The 25,398-nt window shown below is 45.0% G+C and overlaps 1 protein-coding gene across 1 annotated transcript; it reads left to right on the top strand.

The window, feature by feature from the left end:
- The first annotated feature begins 353 nt into the window (after positions 1–353).
- HSF4 (heat shock transcription factor 4) lies at positions 354–21,447 on the top strand. The gene is made up of 13 exons (XM_032195685.1): positions 354–476; positions 3,290–3,398; positions 4,182–4,309; positions 5,856–5,980; positions 8,646–8,721; positions 10,052–10,116; positions 12,435–12,534; positions 13,292–13,416; positions 15,690–15,908; positions 17,781–17,886; positions 18,896–18,961; positions 20,109–20,196; positions 21,131–21,447. The coding sequence occupies exons 1-13, from the start codon at positions 354–356 to the stop codon at positions 21,325–21,327; spliced, it is 1,527 nt and encodes a 508-aa protein (XP_032051576.1). The 3' UTR covers positions 21,328–21,447.
- Positions 21,448–25,398: the final 3,951 nt, after the last annotated feature.

Here is a 25,398-nt window from a genome sequence, read left to right as displayed (position 1 = left end):
CATCCCACAGGCTCTCAGCAGGTGGATTCACTCCGGTGACTTGCAAACCTCCCAGCGCAAGGTGTGCGGCACGTGTTCCCTCTGCATGACGCTGCGTATTTATTCACAGCTCTGTGAGATCGGCTGCAGTGCATTTTCATTCTGTGTATTGTTCTCTGGGGCTGGTGATGCCATCGCATTGTGCTGAGTTTTTAAGAGTGCGAGCAGCACTGCTGATGTGACTCCCTGGGAGCCTACTTTCCACTAGCCCGGGATAAAATTCAGTGGTTCATTCTCTGTCGGACGTACACGCGTGCAGGGAGACAGGCACGCTGACAGCGATGGGGTTAGTATAGCTGGGACACTGCGGAGCTATGCAGGATTCACCCAGCTCTCTGGTGATGGATGGGTACTCCAGCAATGTGCCAGCCTTCCTCACCAAGCTCTGGACGCTGGTGGAAGACCCCGAAACGAACCACCTCATCTGCTGGAGTACGGTAAGTGCAGCGAGTGCCAGTTGCCACTTGAAGTGCCTTAAAAGGTGTCTAGAACCAAACCCTATAAAAATCCAGGCTCTTTAAGAGTGAAAAGTTTTCCACCTTGCTTCAGTCTGTGGTCCCCAAAGTTTTCTAGAAAAGATGCGGAGCCCTTAAAGGATTTAGCTGATGTTTGTGTTACTTCACCAGGGTTTCTTAGCAGCCTCTCACAAGTGCCTTGGAAGTAGGCAGCAAATTGCCACAGCCAGCCTTCAGACCGCAGTCTGAAGCCTATGGCTTAACCAGATCTCAGGTTTGCCCCTTAAATTATTTAGCATTTTGCAAGGGCTTTACTCAACTTTTCATCTAGGCTGTGTGATGGCTGTGGTTTGTTTTGTCTGTATAGCTCCATAGTGATGGATTGCTTTGTTTTGGCTTCTTATTTGTCACAGGGGTTTTAATATACTGAGTGAAATCAGAGAATAAAAATGATTTATCTGTCCCCTTGGTACAGCATTTTGAAACCACATTGTATTTTTGACCTGAGTAAGACTTGCTGCAAATAATGTCATGATTTGTCTTCAGCAGGGACTTAGAGAAAATAAGTGTGCATAAACTTGTTCTCCAAAAATAAGAATCTATAACAAGAGGAGATTTAAAGGGAGAAAAAAAAAGTCTAAAGCAGTCTTTTTGCCATGTGTTTTTGTCAAATATGTTTTTCAAATAAAACTTGGGGTGGAATTTAAGCTACATTTTCATCCAAGGGAATGTCTGCTTTCCAAAGCTGGTATTGCATGTCCATGCCTCCCAGAACCCCTAAGTTTTTGTACTGTGTGTTTAGAACAAGGACTTTCAAACTAGCAAAGATTACCTAACATGTATAAATAGCCCCTTCTCTGTTACACGCACATTATTCCACATGTTGGTGTTAGGTTGAGAGTTATTTCTCACCTCCCACACTATGCTCTGCTTTCCTGTAGCCTTACACAGGCTTATAGCTACCTGCTTGGGTGAAGCTTTTAGATCTAAGGCTCCCACATTGCAGCCTCCTCTTTGACCCATCAGTGGTGTTGGAGCTGAGGAGTTGTGTGTGTCTGAGATTTCTGGATGTAATCAGAGCTCTTGGTAAATAGGATGTGTAAAGAGCAACTGAGTAAACTGTGGGTCTTACAGCCTGAAGGAGCAGAGATGGAGGGAAAACATGGTAATGCTTTATATGTACAGTAAAGGCTGGTTTAAGGTTAAAAAAAAAAAAAGTCTGCCTTCCTTGTCCGTGGCAGATGAGACAAGAAGTAATGACATTAATTTTTGAAGTGGCAGATTCAGTTAGGAAAAACTCCTAGGAAATTCCCAGAGTAGTTTGCCTGGGCAGGGCAGAGGGTCTATGGCCCATGGATCTGCCAAAACCAGGTAAGACAAGCATCTGCCAAGGCTGACAGGCTGTAGAGACAGTTTTGTCTTGGGCAGAGAAGACTGTTGAAGTATCTCCCAGCTTGTGCTCTTACGATGTAAGACCACCAGGGCACAGCTGCCGTACGGGAACATGCTGGCATGTGCGCAGTGTGTCAGTGAACACGCAGCATCTCCAAAGTCTCTTTGCCTGTAGGGCCTTTCAACTCTCCTCCTCTATCAAAAACCAGCCTGATGTGAAACAACCCCAAGCTGATACATCACTTGGCTGCAGGTAATGACACCGGACACAGCAGGAGCTCTTGCTCTCTACACAATCAAAGCCGATGTAAGCCCCTAGAAGATACGTTTCTCTGCAAGTTTACAAAATGTTATGTGCACCCCAAACTCAATGTTTGATATCATAGTTCCTCCAAACTCCCCTGGTTGCCCCCATCCATCCAGAGCAGAGATAGGATTTAAGGAAGTCCCCCTGTCCCCATATCCTGGAGACATTGATGCTGTTAAGGTCAGGGATTCAGAAAAGGCTGTTTCTAAGTGTCAATTGCAGATGAAAATTAATTGCCAATTCTTCTGTCCCTTGAAAAGGCCATGTGGATTTTTGTTTGCAAAACGTTTTGGGACAGTTTCAGTGCACTGTGTCTCACAGGCCAGCAAGGAAAGCACATGGACTGCAGCGTGCCTGCCCCTGTCAGTGATCCCAGTCTGCTTTGTGTTGTTTTGCAATCACAACTCCTGGTGATGCAACCTAAAAAGGGATCTTTTATCCAGTTAAAACGCATGTTGCTAGCTTGAGCTGTAAAGCATGACTGTTATAACTTGTATGCTATGCTCAGGCAAATTTGGGGTTGCACTTGTGGCTGTATGTTTCAAAAATAACCAGGAGATGGTCTGTAGAGCTTCTGCATGAGTGCAGTATGTCCAGGGATGATTTGCTTTCTTGCCTTGCTGTGTTTCTTGTGCCATGTCTCAGGGCAGTGCTCCCTCGAGGACTGCTGTGCTCTGAAGCAGATGGGTCAGACCTGTGTGAGCAGATTGAGGGATTGTGATGGTAATTACTGCTTTCCATGACTTTATTCGGACACCAGTCTTTCTATGAGGCCCGCACAAGAAGGGGCATCAATCATGAGCTACGAGCATTTTGGATGTAAATGTCTGTAGTTTCTTTCTCTCATCCACGGCCCTGAACCAAGCAGTGGCAAAGCTCATTCAAAAAGGATCAGAAATGTGGTCATAGAGGACTGGCTGTACAAGGACTGAAAGGAGCACATCATTCACTACAAGTTGTTGTCAGTCTTCTCACCTTCAAGGTGACAACTCAGAGCATGATTAGTCCTGCTGTAGACCTCAAGGGAATCACCTCCTCCTGGTCTCCCCTTGTGGTCAAGGTGTTCTGACTTCCCCTATCCTTCTCGCCTTTGCAGAATGGCACCAGCTTCCATGTGTTCGACCAGGGACGGTTTGCCAAAGAGGTGCTGCCCAAGTATTTCAAACACAACAACATGGCCAGTTTCGTCCGGCAGCTGAACATGTGTAAGTTCAAACCACACTTCCTAGGCCACGCGGGTCCCACAAGACACAGGGAGAGTGATAGAAAGCTGGGGTAGTGCAGGAAGCATGGAAGAGAATTGTAGATAGAAATGCTGAGAGTTCACATATACACGTATATGTTATAGATTTTGCCAAAGGGGACCTTTCACTTAGATCCAAGGAGAGCACTGTCCTTCTGTATGAAATTTCTGTTAGATTCCATCATAAATTGTGGCTAAGAAATTTCAGCTACTGGGTTTTCTGCTTCCCTTCAATCAATTTGATCACACATTATTATTTCTTTACCATTTCATGCTTTATGGGACTTCATCTAGCAGCCTGATATTGTGAAACCTCCTTCAGAAACTGCTTTTCTTGAGTGTAGCATGCCCAGAGCTTATCTGTTCTCCTGGCCCTGTGGCTGAACTAAGACCAGGCAGTACTTCTCCCTGCAAACCTCGCTAATGAGGCATTTTCATCCTTAACGGAGGTTTAGGTGTAGCTGTCAGCCACATCTAGATGATACTTGTATTAAACCTGGTTCTTTTCTGATAGTTTTCAGAAGTACAGTTTTCTATTGATACTAATTCACTAAGTTCCTTGGTAAAGTTTTCTCTTTGCTATTTAAGCACACAATAGCAGTGTTGTAAATATGAAGCCGGTTCTAAGGCAGTTTAGTGGTGTAGAAAACCTCTTAGGACTTCAGAGAAGTATCCAAAGTAGATTTCCATCGTCCTTGACGGGGCAGGAGGCAGGGAGGCATTCACCCACATGCTCTCTATGCAGATGGCTTCAGGAAGGTGGTGAACATCGAGCAAGGGGGACTCGTCAAGCCCGAGCGGGACGACACCGAGTTCCAGCACCTCTGTTTCCTGCAGGGCCACGAGCACCTCCTGGAGCACATCAAGAGGAAGGTGAGGGGATGCCGGGTGGAGGGACACGCAGGGTGGGACCCCCTGAGAGCCCTTCAAATGGTGCCTTAGGGGCTGAGGCAGGAAGGCTCAAGGCGGGAAAGCTGAGGCAGCAGCAGCGACCCCACCCTTTCAGAAGGTTCCAGAAAGGCTGTGCGGTGTTTTTTGAAACACCCCATCATTTGGGACATCAAAACATCCAGTGAGCCCCTCAAATGGTGCTTTAAAGGCTGAGGTGGGAAGGCTGAGGCAGCAGCAGTGCCCCCCCACACCCCTTCCAGAAGGTTCCAGAAGAGCAATGTGGTGGTTTTTGAAACACCCAAACATTTGGGATGTCAAAACATCTCCTAACAGTATGCCCCAAAACTTAATTAATGCTCTGTGTGGAGATGTAACTCCCTTGGTTCATTTTTAAACCTGCTGTCTCTCCTAATTTGGTTTCCCCTCGGCTTTCTGCTAGGAGAGAAGTAGCGAATACTTGTGTCCTGTTCCCTAGATGTCTCGAGCAGAAAATGCCATGCTTCTTCCCAAGCAAGAGCCTTTTTGTGCCTGTCACTGTGGCTCTCCACCCTGCACCTAACCCTCCTACATCTGTTTTTTTGGGGGAGATTGACCAGAACAGCACCCTATAATTAAGACATGGTCATTACATGGATTTCTGTCACCACAACTGCTTTGCTCTCTTGATGATACCTAAAATACTTGTTTGCTTTTGGACCACGGGCTGGCATGCTGTAGACTGCTCAGCATAACTGCAAGATCACCTTGTGATCTGATTTCTAACCTGGGCTTGATTTTCATCAGTTTTTCTTTTGGTTGGTTGGTTTTGGTTTTGGTTTGTTTGTTGGATTTTTCTCTGCGTTGCTTAGTGTCACGAGATCTTTGTGTAGTGCTCCACAGACAGGCTTGCTTTGCACCACTCTCTGGATTTGAATCATTATCCTCTTTTCTAGATAAGTACAACATATCTCCTGGGTCTCCCAACACTCATCTCTTGTTGTTTTAGAAGCAGTAACCTACTTCTGCCATCTGCTTGCTGCCTTTTAACAGGTTATTAACCCTCCACTAAGGAACTGTTCTCTTACTGAATTAGCACATTGTCTTCAGAAGGGAACTTCAGAAAAAGCATTCTGGTAATCCAAGCATAATATACCAGTTTGAAACAGTTTCTCAGGTTTATTCCTATAAAGCACAAGACTGAATTCAGGATCTCTATAGATTAAAAGGAAATAATTAATCAAATGACCTAGTTCAATTTTTCCCTGTTCCTCATAATGCCATTTTTTCCAAGTTGACTTGAAATACATCCCTAGTGGAGAATTGCTTCCAACTCTCCGTATGAAAGCATTTTTCCTGCTCTTTTCTGTGTTTTATTCCATTGGCCCGTGCAGTAATACCCAGACACTTGTGAATGTATTGCTTGTCCCAGTGTTTCAGCACATCAGAGCCTGGCTGGTAGAAGTCCTGCACTCAAGCCACAGCAATGACTGTGTCTGTCCACAGCCCTTCCCGTGTTGGTAAAATTCACTTTGGACTTTTTCTTCCTCAGGTGTCAGTAGTGAAAAGTGAGGAGACCAAGATGCGCCAGGAGGACCTCAGCAGGTTGCTATATGAGGTACAGATACTGAGAAGTCAGCAGGAGAACATGGAGTGTCAAGTGCAGGACATGAAGCAGTGAGTTGAATCCTACTCAGGCTGCTTCTTTTCGGGCATTTGCTTCTCAAGAGATGTTGGTCTTGGGGAATGCTTGAAAGGAGGAGCCTTACACACCTCCCTCCCAGGGAGCATATACTGAGTCAGAGCAATCTTTGACTAAGAATCTCCTCTTTGCTTAAATATCTTTGTCCTAACTTTGAAAACATGAGTTTTTGTTATTTATGTATCCTCTTAGCAGTAAGCATGAACAGAGCAAATGCTGACGCAGGCATATATCTTAAGACTGTTGTGCCAGCGCCTGATGTATCTAAACAGCTGACCTTCGTTTTAGTCATAGGGACTAGATCTGTTGACACGACAACATGTAGGATTTCTGTGCAGAGTTCCCAACGAGGTACAAAATGCAAATTCATCCTCAGCCTCTCTGTCTTCTGTGGAAGGTAGACATCCATATTTTCCCTTTATAGATGAGGTGAGCACAGAGAAGGCCATACAGGAAGTATATGCATATTCTGGGGACTTAGATAACTGTGTTTCCTCCAGATAGAAATGATGGTAAAAAGAGATACGTAACTCTTTCTCACCCCTAGGAGAGAGAGCAGTGGCAGATTTGCAGTGGTGCTCTATTCAACTGTCTAAAAGTCAGAAATCTATCTGTCATCCTCAACATCCAAAATATAGGCCTGACCTAAAGAATATAAGAATACTAGAGTGGTTGTAGTTTAGATCACTGGACCCCTCTCTCTCTGAAGACTGCATCTTCTGACAAGGCCAAAATTGTTGTGTAAGAGCAAGACCAGGCATATGCAGTACTTCTAGCATGCAGTCACCTGACCCTCCAGCTGTCTGAGGCTGGGATTTTCTGAGTCAGACACGGTCACTAGGAATTTATGAAATGGATAGCGATTTATAAATCATACATCTGGAGAGGTTTTTGTCTGCATCCAGAATTTTAATTCTTATAAAACACTTAGATTTTTTTTTTTAAATAAATTAAACAACAAGACTCAGAAGTGTTTTTTTATAATGAAAGCTGAGATTTGTGTGTTGTTAGATGAACCCAACATCCCAGACCTTGAGAGAACATCAGACACTGCAAAACTTCATTGCAGTCCAGCACCTTAAGTGCAATAGCTAAATATTTTAATCCTTCCTCAGTTTTTAATGCTGTTGTGGTTTAACCCGGCTGGCAGCTAAGCACCACACAGCCATTTGCTCACCCTCCCCTCTTCCTCTTTGGGATGGGGGATTGAAATGGGAAAGTGAAGCCTCTGGGTGGAGATAAAGACAGTTTATTCAGATGGGAAAATAATAATGATAATAATAATAATATTGATAATAGTACTGCTACTAATAATGTGTATGAAACAAGTGATGCACAATGCAGTTGCTCACCACCCACTGACCGATGCCCAGCCTATCCCCGAGCAGCTGGCCCCCCCATCCCAGCCAGACACCCCTATATACTGTTCAGCATGACCCCAGATGGTATGGAATACCTTTTTGGCCAGTTTGGGTCAGCTGTCCTGGGCCTGTCCCCACCCAGCTCCTGCTGCACCCCCAGCCTGTCCTCCATTTAGTGTAAGCACTGCTCTGCAACAATTAAAATATCAGCTTGTTATCAACACTCTTCTCATTCTAAGCCAAAACATAGCACCCTACCAGCTACTAGGAGGAAAATTAAGTATCCTACCTGAAACCAGGACAAATGCATTCCACGCTTAGCATATGTGTGAAATCACATTGTGAAATCCAGGTACAGCGGCAATAAAAAGAAAGAGTATTACCGCCTAACGGATATGTAGCAAAAGGCTTTATAAATTGCACGTATATGGGAGGTTTTGCTGACCTGTCAGTACATCCATACACTCTTGAGATAAATTCACTGGCAAAACCTTTTGCAGCACAGACTTGGCTGGAATCCAGGTTTAGAGGCAGCACAGCAAATAAATGCTGCATCTCCCTCATCCCACCTCCTGGGACTAAATGTTCAAGGCAGCCCATAACTCCCCTGGGTGCTGCATTTGCAGACAGAAACCTGGGCCTGTATATGCTCTGTGCAATTGCAGACTGGACGTAAAATGTGCTGGAGGAAATTGGTGACTCCCATTGATAAAGTCACTACATGCGTCCTAGTTCAAGGCTCTAGGATGTGGAAGCATCCCTTTAGCTACTCTGGTGACTCCCAGACATGCCTTCGTACCTCCACATGCATGAGGTCCGAGCAGGCAGAATACACAAAATACACACTCTCTATATGTAGGATCTCTTGGTCTTTGGGAACAATAGCAGAGAGGCTGGGGTTTCTTTGCCCCAGTAGGAAGAACAGTTGTGATGATCCAAATCATCCAAAATCACAAATTTGACCCTGTTGAAATTCTGAGTTTCACCTAAACGTTCCACCCAACATGTGTCCTCCCATTACCCTCCCCTATTATGCTGACTTCTCTTTATTCGTTTCTCCTCCAAGCTTTGCTCTGTAGTTCTGAAATGGAGGAAGAACAAGGAAAGCAATCCTGTGACCCTGGGTGGGATATCTGGAAAGTGCCAAGTGCTGCAATGGTCCCAAAGTGAGACCAACTTGAGACCAGCTTTGCCGAGTTGGGCCTACCGTGTATCATGGCAGCACCATGGGTTGTTGGGCTGTTTCTGTGCTCAAAGAAAGTTTCTGTTTCCCTTTCAGGCAAAATGAAGTTCTTTGGCGAGAAGTTGTTTCTCTCCGGCAGAACCACTCACAGCAGCAGAAGGTGATCAACAAGGTAGTGGTTGTATAAATTCAAAACTCACTTGTACTGCACAATGTATGTCCTCCTCTGATTTGTCTTGTCCTGTAGTCTTCTCCATGCTCTGATACTGCAGTATATGTGTTTTCCCTTTTTCTAATTGCATGATGCTCCTGCTTGTTCCATGGGTCACAAAGCATAAATTACACCCTAGAGCAAAAGATTTTAATTTCCCTGTCAGTCCATGCTGTGATGTTAGTAATCACTTTTCTGTCCAAGCCCTGAGAAAGAGAGCACAGCTCTCACTGTTTACCGTATATGAGACCACCCTTGTTCTGGTGGTACCAATGCCTTTGGGCTTCCCTAACCTTTCCTTTTCTTTTGTACAACAAAGGAGCCTCCCTGTGCTGCCAGCACTGAGGCTGCAGGCTGCAGAACTGGCTAGCCATTTCCCCAGGGGGAACCTCCAGCAACTGTGGCATTTTAAGGGAGCCATCTCCCTTGATCTCTAGCATGACCTGTACAGAAGAGGCCTCTCCAGTGATTCCCAGATGGTGCTGATGTGACTGAGCACGTCACATTTCCCAGTCCCTCTGAGAGCCATGTCCTGACCTTCACGTGGCATCACAGTCATAGGACTGGATAGAAATGCATGAGGCTATCAAAGCTTCCTCCAGCTCTGAGGCTGGACCAGCCACACCACTCATTGCAGAGGCATTTATGCAACTCTACTTTGTTACATTTAGCAGTGAGTAAGAGGCAGCTGTGGTATATTATATTAATGCTCTCTTTGTTAGGAGGTCAAAGCAGAGTTCAAGCTGACCCAGGAATATGTTGCTAAGTGATTCCTCTCCAAAGCCATCCTGCATCATGTTTGTTGTCTGGTTTTATCAGCACTGACCTTCACAGAGCTGAAAAACTCAAGCAAAAGAGCTGAGACCCCCATCCAGGGTCTCCCCTAGAAGTTTCTGTTTTAACTTGCAAAGTCTTTATTACATTTTCTAAAGCCTCTTATAAAGGGCTCTGAAAACTTTTACGAAGGCCAAGTCTGAATCCAGGCCTAGGAATGTTTGGTTGGGTACTTCACAGACATGTTCCCAGGTTGGATAGGGCTCGTTGGTGTTCTGCACGCACAAGAGTGGAGAGGGCAAGCGTTGATCATGTGCTTCTAGCCGCCTTCACACAAGGGACTGTGCTCATTCGAGAGTCCTGTTTCAGGCTCCGGTACCTCCTGCAGTTTGGCTCCCATATTTTGTGGCTGCTCCCAGCTTTGGGGTGGTGTCAGGAGGGAGGAATGCGTGAGATGAGAGCGAGGAGTGCTGAATCACTCTGCTGATTAACACCGGACTGTGATCTCTCCTGACAGCTGATTCAGTTTCTGTTTGGCCAGCTCCAATCAAACCCTAGCGGCGCTGGGATAAAGAGGAAGCTGTAAGTACCCTTGCGTGGTGCGCACACGCTCACGGGTGCATAATGCTGCCCCCTCGCTAAAAGCACAAGCTCAGCTCGGCCAGGCAGGCGGTCACCGGACCAGGGCACCATGGTAATGGGGAATGAATGGGCTGAACTGCCGAGTCAGACCTGCTGACATGCCCCATTCAGTGGTCTTTAGAGAAGCACCGTGTCAGCTCGTGACCTTTCTTTGGGGAATACAGTGCAGGATGGGAGATGGGAACACTCATTAGTGGGAGAAGAAAGGGCAGGACCCCAGTGCTGGTCCCACAGGCACCAGTTTTGCCACTTGTCATCAGCAGGAGCAGGGCTGGGCCCAGCCAGACCACAGGCACCTTTAGTTTGACCCACAGTCACTGAACGAGGTATGTATCTGACACAGGCTTGGTGACCTTCAGGAACCTGCCTCCAGTTCCACCTTTATTACTTTGTGGCCTTAGGCAAGTGAGAAACTTCTCCGTGCCTCAAAGGAGACATCCCAAGAATTGCTGCTCTAGGGGGTTGATTTTCTTTAATCAGTGTCCTCATTCTTTGCTGAAACTTCATGTCAGAAATGTAAAGGAAACAAAGGATTTGATGAAGGAGCCTGTAGTCTGTCTGTACAAGTAAGCTGGATACACTCACCTCTGCCTGTGCCCTCTACCAAGCCTTCTGGAAGGAATATACACTGCTCAGAGAATGGTAGCAAAGAAGGAGGTTCAAGGGGAGAACATCAACTGCTCTGGCTCGCTGAGGTGCATGAGTGAAGAGATTTTCTTCCTGTAGAATGGGGACAGCAGAGAAATGAGATGCTAGATCTGATCTCTGATTTCCATGTCAGTGCCATGTAAGAGCTTTGCAGCCCAAGAAACATCATAGACCACTGCTGTGAGGAAAAAAAGTAAATCATTAGTGAGAGACTGGACTGAAAGGAGCAGAAGAGCACAGAACTACTTGCACAGCAAATACATTGGCCTCCTTATAAAGAGGGATCCTGCTGATACAACCCCGCTGCAATTTGCACAGTGTTGTGCCTGTTAATTGAGTTTCTGCTTCCTTGGAAGCGTGAAGGGCTGTCCTCAAGGCACCTTAGTTCTTATGTCTATATCTGCACCTTTAGTACTTTATCTTTCACAGTCTTGCTTTCCTGCTTCTCTTTTAAATGCCACCAGAAAGCTGTATCATGCAGCCCAGAGCAGCTGGGCACAGACCAGAGGAGTGCCAGCTGGTAGCTTTGGACAGGATGGCTTGGTCAGTGGGTCCTGCAGGCACGCCTGACCTGGGAGGCTGTTAGCCGGGTTAGGCACCAAAGTATTTTGGTAACAAATGTTGGACAGGGAGGTTCATTTGCTGCACATGGAGCAGAGAGCTGGGCACTTGCAAAGTAATAGTCACAGGGCTGGCTATGATACCTTGGTTTGTGCAGAAGAGTAGCTTATGCCATAACAAGGTCAGTGTCAGGATGATTCAAATATTCTTTCTCATTCTTTATCTCTGGTTAATGTCATGGGATAGAAGAAGGCTGTTAATCAGCACTGAGTCCTGCTGTATAATGTATAATCCCTTTGCTGTGGGATCTAATTGCAGTCTGAGCAAACCCATAATTTCTCCCAACGTACCTAGTTCCGGTGTCTGTAGGATGAAGGAAGCTAGGATGTTTTTCCATCACACCCGTTAGATGTGACTATAGAAAAAACCTGCTGACTTTCCCTGATGCCCTCAGCCAAAGTGCTGTTTTCTAAATGTGCACTGAGGATGCTTTTCCTGACTGTGGGTCAGTGGGAGGAGAAGAGGGATGTGCTAGGCCGCTTTATAGGATCAGCACAGCAGTTACAACAGTGGGTGTGAAGCAAAATTCACCACTTCCCAGTTTCTCTGGGACCATCTTGCAGTGCTGGTAACATCTCCATCACAATAACAAGTATGAGGAAGGGCGGTGCCGTTTGGAGGCTTCTCCTGGTTTCAGATTTTTACTAAATTTTTTTTTTTTTGATTGTGGGTCCAGGTATTGCCACCTTATCTGGGAAACAAGTAGTGCTCAATGTATGGTATTGGACTTGCCTCTTTCAAGTAAGGTCTAGAAAACCCAGATCTTCTCTGTATGGCTTAAAAAGACCCATTTTAATGGTGACCTCCTCCAAGACTGCTGCTTCCCTTCCTTCTCTATAACATTGAACAAGAGCATACCTTACACCTAAGGAAAAACACAGTACCCAGGGGGAAACAACCCTAGTCTGAAAGATGTTTCTTGTCTGAGCAGTCATTGACCAGTCAGTCAGTACATGCTGGGAAAACAAACCTCTTGTTTCTCTTTGCAGGCCTCTGATGCTCGACAATGGGTTGGCAGCTCCACAAGTGTCCAAGTTCAGCCGACATTTGCCTACGGACCCCCTCCACGACCCCTATTTCATACAGTCGGTAGGTTTACTCCAGCCTCCAGGCTTCAGGGAATTTCTTTGGCCAAGGATGGGAAAATGTATGAGGCAGTAATAAAGACTTCAGAGTAAAGAGTTTGCAAGAGTCTGGCAGTGAAGAAGAAGAGAGAAGAGGTCTGCAAGGCGGAGTGACATTTATTTTTCCTTTAGCTCCTTATTTCCAGGGAGAGAAGGGTGCTTGCACATGCTCATGCTGCCATATTCTGTGGCTGGCATAGTATGAGAGCGGAGCAGTCTAGGCAAAATGTCAGGCATGGCAGAACCTCTCAGTAGCTGACACTTCAGTCACAGTGCTTGTTTTACCCCTGCACCTCTGTGTAGTTGGAGGAGAGACCAGAGGAACTTATAAGGTTGTACAGTGGGTAAGAGCTTTCTGCGTTCCTCTACAGGGAGGACTCAAAAGCAAAGGGGTGAACTCTCCCTGAGATGGGGCCCTGTACTTTGCCTGTTGCCACAGAAATCAGTGATAACTTGGGCTGCTTTTTTTTCCAGTGAGCTGCGGCCCTGTAGCAAGCAAGGGAATGGCACTACTTTCAGACAGGGTTCCAGGACAGAGTGCATACTACCATCCAGAGCTCTTGGGCAAGACTTTTGGAGGACGGGGCTGGGTGAAAAGTTTTCTCTTACAAATCAGTAAGCTGCCTCTCTTCCTTCTTGGACAAGCGGAGAACCAGCTGACTTATTAGTGCTCTCTACCACCACAGAAGGATAAGTCTGTATTATTTTTGCTTTCCTCTTAGCCATCGACAGAACCTGCCTCTTGCTTAAACAGCCCTGCAGTCGTTGGAGGACCCATCATATCTGATGTTACGGAAACATCACCATCCAACATCATAAATATGCAGTCCCCTTCTGATAACGATAGGTAAACATCTTTGGGTTTGAAAACGGGCAGAATTGGGTGTGGACAAGAGTAACTTCAGAAGAGTGTTTCCTGGCTCTAATTCTACAAGCTTGTGTCTAAGGTGTAAAATTCTATGGATGTGATGGAATGGAATACTTTAAACAGAATCACAGGATCATCTAGGTTGGAAGAGACCTCCAAGATCACCTAGTCCAACCTTTGACCTAACATTAACAAGTCCTCTACTAAACCACATCACTAAGCTCTACATCTAAATGTCTTTTAATGACCTCCAGTTCGGAATGTGAATCAGATTTTCAGAACTAGGTAGGCTTAATAACAGCATGACGTTTAAAACAAAGTCATGGGTTTCATGCTGATGGGTTTCATGCTGAGAACTTCCACTCCCTTCCTTGGGAAGTATTCCATGTTTCTTTATATTTTTGTTCTCAAGACAGTGACTGTCTGGACTTTCTCAAAGAATGAGATACCAAATTTGTTGGGTTTGTTGAGAGAGAGAGGGAGGAAGTTTTCTCTTTTCTTTGACAAAGAAGAAACAGAATCAAACTGTACATCTTTCTGCTAATGAGAACAGAAAGGTTGCATCACAACTTCCGATGTTTGACAACTTTTCTGTGAAAAGGTCCCAGTAACTTAAGAATTGAATGCAGAGGTATTTTAGTGCTTATCTCTTCCTGCCACGCACATTCAGTGTACTTAGGGCTAGTAGCAGAATAGCTACAACTATGTCAGTGGAAAGTAAGTAGACAGATGAATCATGGAAACAGTTTCTCAGGCGTAGAGGCAAGGCAGCTATACCGTAGAAATTGTCTGTAAATCTACCTAATAATTGAAACCACAGTCATAAAATTAGCTTGAAGCATATAAGAAGCTCCAGTTAAAAAGAAAAAAAAAAAAAAAAAAAAAAAAAAAAAAAAAAAAAAAAAGCATGCCGAAAGCCATTTCTAAAGCAGAATTTTTTAAAATATAATCTTCAATTTGCTTATTTCAGCTAATTACTGAGTGCCACCTGGTGGCCTCTGATCTGTGCTGTCTGCATGGCTCGTGAAGAGAATCTGAGCCATAATGAGTTCAGGAGTGTGGTACTTGCTAAATCAACACGAGCTTCTGGTAGGAGTTTAGGATTCATAAGATGAAAAGATGATCTAAAAAAAATTCCCAGGAGGGCTTTGTAGTGTCACATACCTCCCACATGTGGGACGTGTCCACATGTTGTCTTACGGCAAAGCTAGTCCATAAGTGCTGTAAAATATTTTCTCAACGTGGCTTCCTGTGCACAGCGCCTCTTTATCTGCATGCCATTGTCATTTTGGCTCCAGTTGTGCAGCTTCACAGGGAGCTGTGAAGTATTCTGCAGGTGGCACAGGGTAGATTTTTACACACAAAATTGGAATGTTCAAACCTTTGATATAACATGTCCTTCTAGGAATAACATAGAGTGCTTCTCCCACTGAAAAAAGGCAAACCTCTGCTTCCAAACAAGTAAATGATCTGGCTGGGACTGTCAGATCTTGATAGCCTCTGTCCCAAATGCTTCCAGGCCACAAGATCCTCTCCTGTGTCACTAGGATCTTTAGGGAGCTTTCTGGTCCAGTACCAACCCCAGCATGTGGAGGTCTTTCTGATCCCATTCCTGTCTTTAGGGTGGAGGCTTCTGCTTTTCTTGGGTCACTCTGTAGCCCAGTGACCATTTACCTGTATCAAGTCTAACACTTACCTGAGGAATGATGAACACATGAAAGTGTATTTTCCATATTTTCAAGACAGTCTAATTGAGTAAATTGATTATAACCATGACGGATGAAGTGAGTGAAAGTATTCCAGCTGAGCATCTTTCTGATATGCCTCTTTACAGCTCTGCTGTAAAACAGAACCCAGGATGGGCCCCTTCTAGCACTTCTGTGGGTGGATGCCCAGCCTTGATCTGGTAGTTTTAGTCTTCCAAGCTTGTGTTTGTCTACTGCTTCTGGCTGTAACCCAAAAACCTGTTTCACTCCAACAGAGCCCTGTGCGTGCACATGCTGGAACCTTGATAAAATATAGCTGCTGATCCCTTGCTCCTTGGAGATTTTCCACCAACACTGACCTGCCTTGGAGATTGCAAAAGGGAAAACAGGGTTGCTGGGAGAGTTTATTTGTCTGTCTGAGGAATAGAAAGACTTCACGTGGCAGTTTGAGAAGGGGAGACAAGCCCTTGTGCTGTTGCCCTTCCCAGTAGAGCGAGGCCTTTGTGGAGCAGACGTGTGCGGTGCTAAGTCTTGTCTCTGATGCAGGGAGAAGTGCCTCATGCTGATCAAGGAAGAGCCAGTGAGCCCTGGAGTGAAAGCCAGCACCGAGCCTGACGTGCCAGGCTGCAGGGCCTGCCCCGAGCCCCCTGTGCTCCCAGTCGCCATGGTTCAGTCTGTGCTGGAAGGCAAAGGCAGCTGTGGGGCAGTGCCCCCAGGGACCTCGCAGCCACCAGAAAGAAGAGGCAGAAGAGCACTGCTGGACAGGTGAGGGGAGCGAGGGAGAGCTGTGGCCCTGGGTGTTTCGTGGCCCCCTCTTCCCATTACCAGGGAGTTGGGTAAATCAACAAAATTCTAAGGAGGTTGATTTTGTCACCTCGTGCAACCTTGTGAGCTCCTTCCTGGCCCCATGGCACCTGCTTAGGGGGCTCTTGAAGCCCAGGGGACAGTTCACAGGGATAGGGGGCCTGTGGATGGATTGCTTGAAGGCCCCAGTAGAGTGAGAGCCGTCAGAGCATGCACATCAGCCACGGGAACAGGAAGAGGCTTTCTGCAGTGAGGGGCATTTGCCCCAGGTCTGTGTGAAAACTGGAGCCCAGACCAGCATCCATGTCTGCTGACTTGCAGGCCACTGGGCCCCATGACATCCCCAACAGCTCACGATGCCTCTCTTTTGCCTTGCTGAGTCTTCAGTTATGGAAACTCTCACAGAAATATTTGTGTCTGGCATACCGATACACAGACAGCGATGTTAGAGGACAGTTCACCATCACCTATACATATCATAGGGCGTATAGGCGATAAGGCAGCAAAGAATTTGCCCCAGATGTGGGCTTAAGAAGGAAATCCTTTGCTCCCTTGCTCCCTTTCTTTTCCTATTCTATGCTGGGCAACCAGATAGGGGCTCTTCTTTTTAGTCTGCTCTCCCTTTGCATCTCCTGTCACCTTTCCAAGGTGCCTTTCCTTAGTCAGTGCTAGATCTGCCTTCAGGGGGCAGCCAGTCCCTTTGGCACCATCCCATGGGCCGTGTGGTTCTGGGGAGGTACTGGGAGGCTGACACTGTGAGAAACTGCAGCCTCCCCATCTCTGACTGAGAGTAAAAACCCATGAAACTTAGCTGGGTTTGCTGGGCTTGTGTCCTTGAAGTGGAGAGGCTCAGTAAAGTGCTAGGCATTCCAAGGCATGCCTTTATGCAGGAAAAAAAAAAAAAATCATAAAAATAATAAAATCAGGAAATAGCAACTGAGGTCACAGACAGGGATGGAGAGCTGGGAGCTTGTGTTCACTGAGTGCAGAAGTCTGTTACAAAGGGACAGAAGTTTTGTGGTTTTGAAGCCAGGGCATGTACGTATCTTGCATATGAAGAGCAGAGAGAATGATGCTCTCTTGCAAGGGGGATTAGCACCGTGGTGGATTAAATTAGTTAACTACAGAATATGTTCCTGATAGCATCTGCATATGGTGTAAGGAGGATTGGGAGGAAAAAAACAAAACAAAACAAAACAAAACTTATCAGAAAGGTGTCTGGTTTCCTTTGGGACCTACAGAGAACCAAATTCCTCTTTCTGAACCCCATTGGCTGCTTAAAAACATTTTATTAGAAGAAAAATCACTTCTTTTTTATTTTAAAGAGTCTGGATTTGAAGAGAAATGTTTATAGCGGGGTCTCACTGATGCTTCTTTAGCTGAATGTCTCAGGTACATGCCTGCTGGTAGAAGTCACTCCCTTAGAAGCCATTAGTTAACAGTAATTTAGCCATCTTGGACCCAGGATGATGGGCATGTAGCTGGTGCTGGATCTCAACCACCAGTCTAGAAGGATTTCCTCTAAGAAAAGCTTTAGTTTTCCTAATCTTAGGGAGATTTGTGCAGACTGCCCGTCCCCAAACCACATACGTCACCCAGGACAGGAGTAGTCTCACTCATTGACCATCAGCCCAGTCTCCTGCATGCTCTTTTGGGTTATATTTCTGAGATTAAACCAAGTGAAATGGCATAAACCCAGGCTGACAGTGGGCTCTTGTTTTTCTGACTGTGGTTTAAACATAAACCTCACGTAGGAAGGCTTCTCGGTCCTGCTTTCTCTATGGATCTATGCAAGACTCATGCATGGCAATGTTTTCCCTTGTCTTTTCTCAGAACAGATATTTCAGACCCCTTGGAGGGCACCGACTGGAGTTTGGAAGGGGTGCAGCTGCTGCTGCGGAGCCAGCAGTATGGCCTGGAGCCTGCCAGCCTCCTGGACGTGAGTGCCAGCCCCTCTGCCTGGGCAGCAACGAGAAGAGTTGGGAGGGAGCCAGCGGTACCTTCAGGCTATAAAACAGGTGGACTGTGAGGCTTAGTCTTGTGCAGCCTTGGGTGGCACTCTAACTGTCCCAGGCTGCCAAAGAAACAGAGCTCTTCTTTGAGCTGTTCATAGGAAATGGCAGGATTTCAGGCTTTAAATGATACTTTGGAAATTTCTTGTGGAAATGCATATATTTGAACTTTTATGAGCATGAAATGGTGCATTTGGTAAAGGTAACATCATGAGACCCACATCCAATCCAATTGGTAATTGCTTTGGCTGGGTTAGTTTATTTTTTACATATTCTACATCTTAGATACTTCTAGATCGTGCTCATCTTTACTGCCTTCCCCTTTTCCTCACATTCTGGGAAACGCAGCCAGTGTCAAATTCTCTCTGCTAAGATCTTCTTCTGTCTGCAGTTCTCAGGTCAATTTTGTCTAGAAATGGATGGTGACTTTTTTTCTGAAGTGTGTATGCAGATACGTAAAGATTTAATTCTCTTTTACTCTCTCTCTTGTACATACATTTAGCATATGAAAGGTTTTTGCCAGTAATCAAATAACTCTGTATGTAGTGAAAGAATCTATCCATTGAGAAGACGCTTCAGATGCAGGCACATGGCAAACTTGCATGGATAAACAGGGATGAAAAATCCTAAAAAAAATCAATCTAACTTGCTTAAAGCCAGTTCTAAAGCACCTGTGATTGATTTTGAGCTTACAGAAAGCTTTTCTAATGGCCTGCTCTGTCACTGGCTCTGCTGCTTTCTGTTTCTTATTTCTTATTAGGAGGTGTTTTCCTGTCACTGACACACTTTTCTCTCTCTGTGCAACTGAACGCCACAAGAGCGAGAATGAATCATAAAACTGTACCCCAGCTCAAGAGCTGTTTTTCTCGGATTGCTCAGGCTTCTCACAAAATTGGTGCGCCTTTCAGTGCCCTAATTGTATTTTTCTCCCAACAGGTCTTTAATCCCAATTTATCTATGAGTGAGTGGAATTTGGCTGAAATGGAAGCCAGTCTGTCCCCGGTAAGAGACACGTATTTCTGAGATAATAGTTATGTAAATCTGAAGCAGCGTTTCCTGTAGGCAGAGCTTGAACTTAACTGAAGAAAGCTCATTTCTTTATAGCCAGAGGGCAGAGTGTGGTAAAGCAGTGTGAGTAAAGCATCCCCATGGGTTAGGCTGAGGGTGCTGCCTTGTACTTCTCACCTGTCTTTCCCACTCAGCCAGAGATCTGGTTTAAGAGACATGTGTTCTGGAGTCCTTGATTGAAGCTGGCTGCTCCAGGCCCTCTCAGTCTGGATGTTACTTCCTAATAATATCACAGATTCATAAAGTGCCTTTTGCTGAAGTCTTTTACAGACTGTGCCTTTACAAAGCAAAGCCATCCCTGTACGTTTCAGGAGCAGCAAAACCACACATCATTAGAACAGAAGCTCCTACACACCTACACAGAAGAAACTAGGAGGAATTCAGTTTGATGGGTTTTGTTTGGAATTGACATTGAAATAGGCACTTCTAAGGAGCATATAATGATTAGATAAAAAAGGATTATTTTTTTTTTTTCCTGGCTTGACTGGGGGTGATTTTTCAAAGCCCTCACTGCTAACTGTGTGAGATAAAGACTTGGATGTTTCTGCCACTTTTACAGAAGTGCAAGCCAAGTGCACTCTATTCTAATGAAGTGCCAAATTTCTATGAACATTCCTCACGATAACACTATCCTTTTTAGGTTTTGATTTAATAATTTTGAATTTAATAGGCTGTTGCATTTCCTGAGGGTTAGGAAGGAGATTCTCTAAAGGGTCAGATAATATTTGCAAGTCTTGGAAGCATGGATAGGTCTCTTTTAAAATGAAAACAAGAAAAGGCTGAGAGGCTGCTGCAGCATTGAATAGTTCAATCTCTGAGTCCACTGAATTTCACAGCACGTGGTGCTGTCTGCCCCTAGGATTACATCTCCGTTAGCTCTCTCCCTGTCAGATGTATCTGCCCTTGAGCACATGCTGCTGACTGTTTTTACAACGTGCAGATGAGTTTGGGAGGACAGCTGGCATTGCTGGTGGATGTAATGCAGCATTGATGAAGTGCTGATTTTCAGCAGTGGCCTAGTTCTAACAAGCTCCCCTGTCTTTGTATAATTGTACATTGTAGTTTATATTTTTGCATCAAGATGCAGCGACTCACGGTGGATCTGGAGAAGAATGCAACTGAGCTGTCATCAAAAGTGTTCAACCCATCCTTCAACAACACCTGCACAGGTAGGAGCACTGGCAGCTCTTGCAGAGGCGGGAATAGGGATGTAATTAGGGTGTTAAACATGCCGGTAGCTGTACGGGTCCTGTATTTCCTCTGGCTTCTGATGCGGAGGTGATCTCAGAGCTGCCAGCAGCCAGAGGAATGCTTATTTCTCAGTTTCACCAGACCTGAAGGGAAATGTTCAGCTGATCTTTTTCCCCCTTAGTGACTGATGAAGTGTGTCAGTGACCTTAAGTATGAACCTAGAAGTGTTTGCCTGGTCTTGGAATAGTGATATATTATTATTTTCACGTGTATTAATCTGGACTAGACCTGGAAGAGAAGCTTTTGAGAGCGTTATTCTTGTGCATAGCCACCTGATCCCACCCCAGAGTTTTAAAGTATAGTTCAGGAACTTCCAGTCTCCGCCTTAAGCTCAGCATCTTGCATGAGCAACAAAGGCTTTAAAGCCCAGCAATACTGGAGGGAATTATTCAGCAGGTTGGGGCTGAAACGCACAAGGGTTGCATCCCCTCTTTGCAAAGCCTTTCTTTTCCATGCAGTGGTACGGTGCTGGAATAATGGAGCAATCAGCAGGTGTCTCCTTCTGCAAAGGTGAGGAAAACCAGACAGTTCTCGAATGAAGGCGAAGAGAAGCTGCTCTTGGCCACTTCTCCATGCCTCCAGCTATTTGGTCACACCTCTTTCACCTCTTGTAAGGCACCTCACTATTGAGGCAGAACCCAGCTAGGTGACCCACAGGGACTCCCACTGATTTTCATGGGCTTCAGAGTGAGTCTGTCTTTGACTCAAATGTTTCCAAGCACTTTTTGCCTTGAATGAGGTCCCTTACCTCCTCTTGCAGCTGTGGTTTGCCACTTTTCAGTTCTCCTTCCATAAGAGCTGGTAGTATGCCTTCCAGAAACTGAGCTTTTTGTTATCTGTTTGCATTCCTAGGGAAAGATGTCGTTCTGGAAAGTGCCCAGCAGTTTCTCACTGATCGTCAGTCCGTCTTTGGAAGTGACATCATCAGTTTGCCTGAAAATTCATCCCTTTATGTTCCACCTGAAAATATGGCTTCCTACCTGTCTTCTGTGGGCGTCCAAGGGGATATCCCCTTAAACCTGAGCTCTTCCACTGACAACAACCAGTGATGTAGCTTCCAAGACATCATCTCCCTCCCACCCATCCAAGCACCCACAGGTTTGAATGTAAAGAAACAAAAGTGACTCAGAAGACTCAGAAACCCACAAGAGAGTTATTGTGACCTTTCTTTTTGAGTAGATGGAAATGGTCAGTAGTTGTTGCATTACCTGCTCTGCCCCTGGACTTCAGTGTTTGTCCAGGATAATGATTTTAAAACAAAATGCTGCTCCTGGTGCTTGCTCCTATTTGGGGCGAGAACTCGGTAGGAGCTGTTTTTCTTGAAAATGCTTTTACAAATTTCAAACCTTCTACGAAAATTTGGGTGACAAGTAGCTTGAAAGTCCATCGAGGACATCCTAAAATAAAGTAATCCCTATTAGTGTCTGCAATGGCAAACTGTTGGATTTTACTGGGGCAGCACAGATCAGGTAAGAGATGCATGACCCTTCTGAATGCGTTTTTTTATAAGTAGGAAATTAATTCTATGTGCCAGACCAATGCTCTGAAATTATTCTCTTACTATCTGTTCTCAGTTTTTGATGGGATGTGCTTGTGCCTCTCCCTTATCTTCGTGGGATGAGCTAGGAAAATGAAGATCCCTCAGGGTGTGCAGAAGATAGTTTTGTGAGTGACCTCTCCAAGAATGTGTCTCTGGCCCTAGGGGAGCTACAGACCATTGCAGACCCCACAAACATCCCATCCTGAGTTGAGAGGGTTGTTTTTTCCCCCAGTTTATTTTCTCTAACATAATGGCAGGGCACTCCATTCTTTAGAACAAAATAAGGGATAGACTCTTCTGTACACGCAGTTTTCCATTTTCAAACAGGACTGAGAGGGCGCAGTCCTGGTTTTAATGCTGGCTGAGTATTTCATGTCCAGTCTGATGACATTTTTCCTTGGCCTTGACCTGTTCTATTTCCCCTGAAGATGTGCCTGTTGGTTTATTAACGTTTGAAATCTGATGAAGCAGTTTAATTGATTGGAGCCCCTTTTTAGGAGGACTCTCAGCTGCAGGTACCTGCTCAGTGTAGGACAGAGGCAGAAGGGTTAGTCCACCACGTCCCACTACCTTTTCTTCTGGCCTTTGTGCATTTGAGACCAGCCTCCAAAGGTTGAATGAATCTTCCTCTTCCATGTGGTTTCTGACGACTGAGTTTCTCAACAAAGCAGAGCTTTGTTTTTTTATGCTGTAGTTCTAATGAGAACATATTATTTATCTCAGTATCCTCTAATTGAGTTGCTTTTCCTTAAGAAAGCCACCCAAATGCAGTTAGACCAGGAAATTCACCTAACTCAGGCCTTCTAAGGGCTTGGACAGGGAAGTATAAACCATGCCAATGTCATTTGAAGAAATGTTCTGCTAACTTCCATCGCCATGGTGATTCTTGGTACTAAATTGTATTTCTGAGCATCTAGAATGGTCAAGCAGCATCCACACAAAAATGTAGGATGAATGCAAGCTCAAATTCTCCTTAATAAGAGATGCATGTTTAAAATGGACTTCCCTGTCACAGCCCATTTCTCCATCCATTTCTCAGTGTGTGAAAAGTTCAGAAACACTCACTTCTGAGCCCGTTTCTTCCCAGCTAGCTACTGCGTGGTGGGAGCTCTGTCACCACTGTAGTGGGACAGACTTTGCAGAAGTGATGTTGTGAGAGCTTCTGAATTAATTCCATCCACTGTTTTTGTGTTCAGGACTAAGGGAAAATTCTGGCAGCCCCATTGGCCTAGTATTTAGATGATGTTCTTGAGTGTAGCATGGACAAGGTTTCCTTTTTGACAGATTTTGCTTAGGAAGCTCATCTAGATCAGCCCATTTGCCACTGTATTTTGTCATTTCCAGCAATGGAAACGTGTTGAGTTGCAGTCCGTTTGCTTCTTTTCTCAAAGGAAATTGAAAACTCTCTGGTGTCTCTTATCACCTGATGGAGTATGTTATCCCTGTTCAGGTTTTACATCCTTCTTTGAACCTTCAGACACTAGATTGCCTTAATGTTAACGCTGAATGTATTGATTCAATAAGGTATTTTGAGCAGATGTATAACTTCAAGCTTTTGAGCAGTTTTCCTCATTTTTATCAAGTCTGTCATATGCCTGAAGTTGGACATGTGCTTGGGTGTCTTACTGGATTGTCTAGTTGTGGGTGAAAAATGAACCATTTAGGAGAGCTACTTGTGAGTAGACAAAGGTAAAGCTCAGTCAACGAGGGGACCTGGCACCATCTTAGACTGCAGCATTTTTATAGGGGTAAGTGGCAGGCTGTACTCGCTGTGAGCAGCCACTCCTGGATGGTTCCTGGGTTTTTCTTTAAGTTTTTTGCTCTGCTATAAACATGAGATCAGAGATTGATGGAGTGAGGGTAACCTCCAGGAGCAGCATTCAAGAACCACTCCTGTGACGAAGCAGGCTTGTGTTCCTTGGCTTTTTACATTGTTAATTTTACTTGAAGGTGATGTGCTGAGACTGTGTTTTTGCACTATGCTGTACATTTGTAAAGTTTTACAGAAAACACTAATTAAATATGTTTCCTTTTTCTCATTTAGTGCTGTTCTGGCATTTCTCTCACTACTTTCTCCCTACCCCTTACTCCTCTCCTCCTTCCCAAGTCCTCACTGCTAAGTGATAATAACTTCCAGAAACTGAAGAGATTCATTTGTGAGATAAAGTAGGGCCCACTGATGGACTGAGATCGTCTATGTTAAAAAACAGGAGCTGGAGAGACCTAGCATGTCAAATGAGCAAGCAGATGAAGTTTTTAGTCAAAAACGCTGGTCAATGTGGGTATATTTGACATAAGGTCAGGCTCAGAGTAAAGAAATCTGTAGTTCCTGAAATCTGACCAGCAATTTTGAATATTTTTTTCTTGATTTCAGTGATAGTAAAAGCTCAGACTTCACTCTTGGTATTACTTTTGGTAAATCTTTTGTTTATAAATGGTTTATCTTTTTTGTTCATTTGTTTGTTTCAGTGTGTTTTGACAATAGGCTCCTTCCTGCTTATTTCATCTTAGTAAAGCAGGGAATGTCAAGACAGGCAGTAAAAGACACAAACTTGATGTGGCAGCTCAACAAGAAGATGGGTTTCCTCATCGCACTGTGAGTCCGCAGTTCACTGCTCTGCTCTCTTGGGCTCAGCAATGTGGCGCTGTTGGAGCAGTATCTGAAAATGGGTCATCGTGCTCTTCTCCCATCCTGACCTGGTGATGAGGCTGGCTGCGACAGGTCCCCTGTGTGATGCTCAGCACGATTTCAGCCTGTGCTGACAGAGGTGTCAAAGGCACGAGCCCTGGAGCTGAGGCCCCGTGTTTGAGGGGGCTCAGCACCAGCACAGGCATTCAGGAGCCCCCCCCAGGCTACTGCACGTGCAGGCAATGCAGAAGGTGATCATGCTTAGTGCAATTGCATCCTGCACATGCTGACATTGCTGTTCATGCTGTGATGTGAAATCCTCTGTGCATGCACAATGTACAAATACATTTTGAAAGCACTGTAGAAACAGCACAAAAATACACAAGGCAATAGCCTCAAAGAAGAGTTTATCCATCCTTCTGTCAGAGAAGGGAAGCAGAAATTTTTGAGGACTGAGATCACAAATTTTGTTGGAATAATTTACAGCTTTATAAAGAGAAGATTTTTATGAAGACATTTTAAGACAAACCTGTTCTCTACTTCAGAAGGGGCAGAAGGAAAGAAAAAAAAGGTGGGGGAGCAAGGAGAAGGAAGCCAGTTCAGGAGTCACTGCTGTCATCTTCCATTTCACTTTGGCACAAAACTGCCATAAAAGAGAAGCTAATGAAAGAGTATTTCTTTGGTCTGCTTATTAATAGCAAAACTGTCTATTACTGACTGGCTGGCTATTTTTATATTTGAAATCCAGATCCTGAGACATGTATCACACAGAAAAATAAGGAAAATGCCAGACATAAGTAGATGCTTCACCACAGATTGCCCTAAAAGGTAAAAACATTTTCCATTCATGGATGCAATTTACACATCTATTTTTGCATAAGCCATTACGTCTATGAATATCAGATTCTTAAAATGTCATTAGAAGCAATCGTGATCTGTCACTGAGGTCTA

The sequence above is a fragment of the Aythya fuligula genome, chromosome 12 (assembly GCF_009819795.1).
Source record: "Aythya fuligula isolate bAytFul2 chromosome 12, bAytFul2.pri, whole genome shotgun sequence".
NCBI lineage: Eukaryota > Metazoa > Chordata > Aves > Anseriformes > Anatidae > Aythya > Aythya fuligula.
Note: the sequence above shows the minus strand (reverse complement) of the source record. Positions and strands in the feature narration are given on the sequence as shown.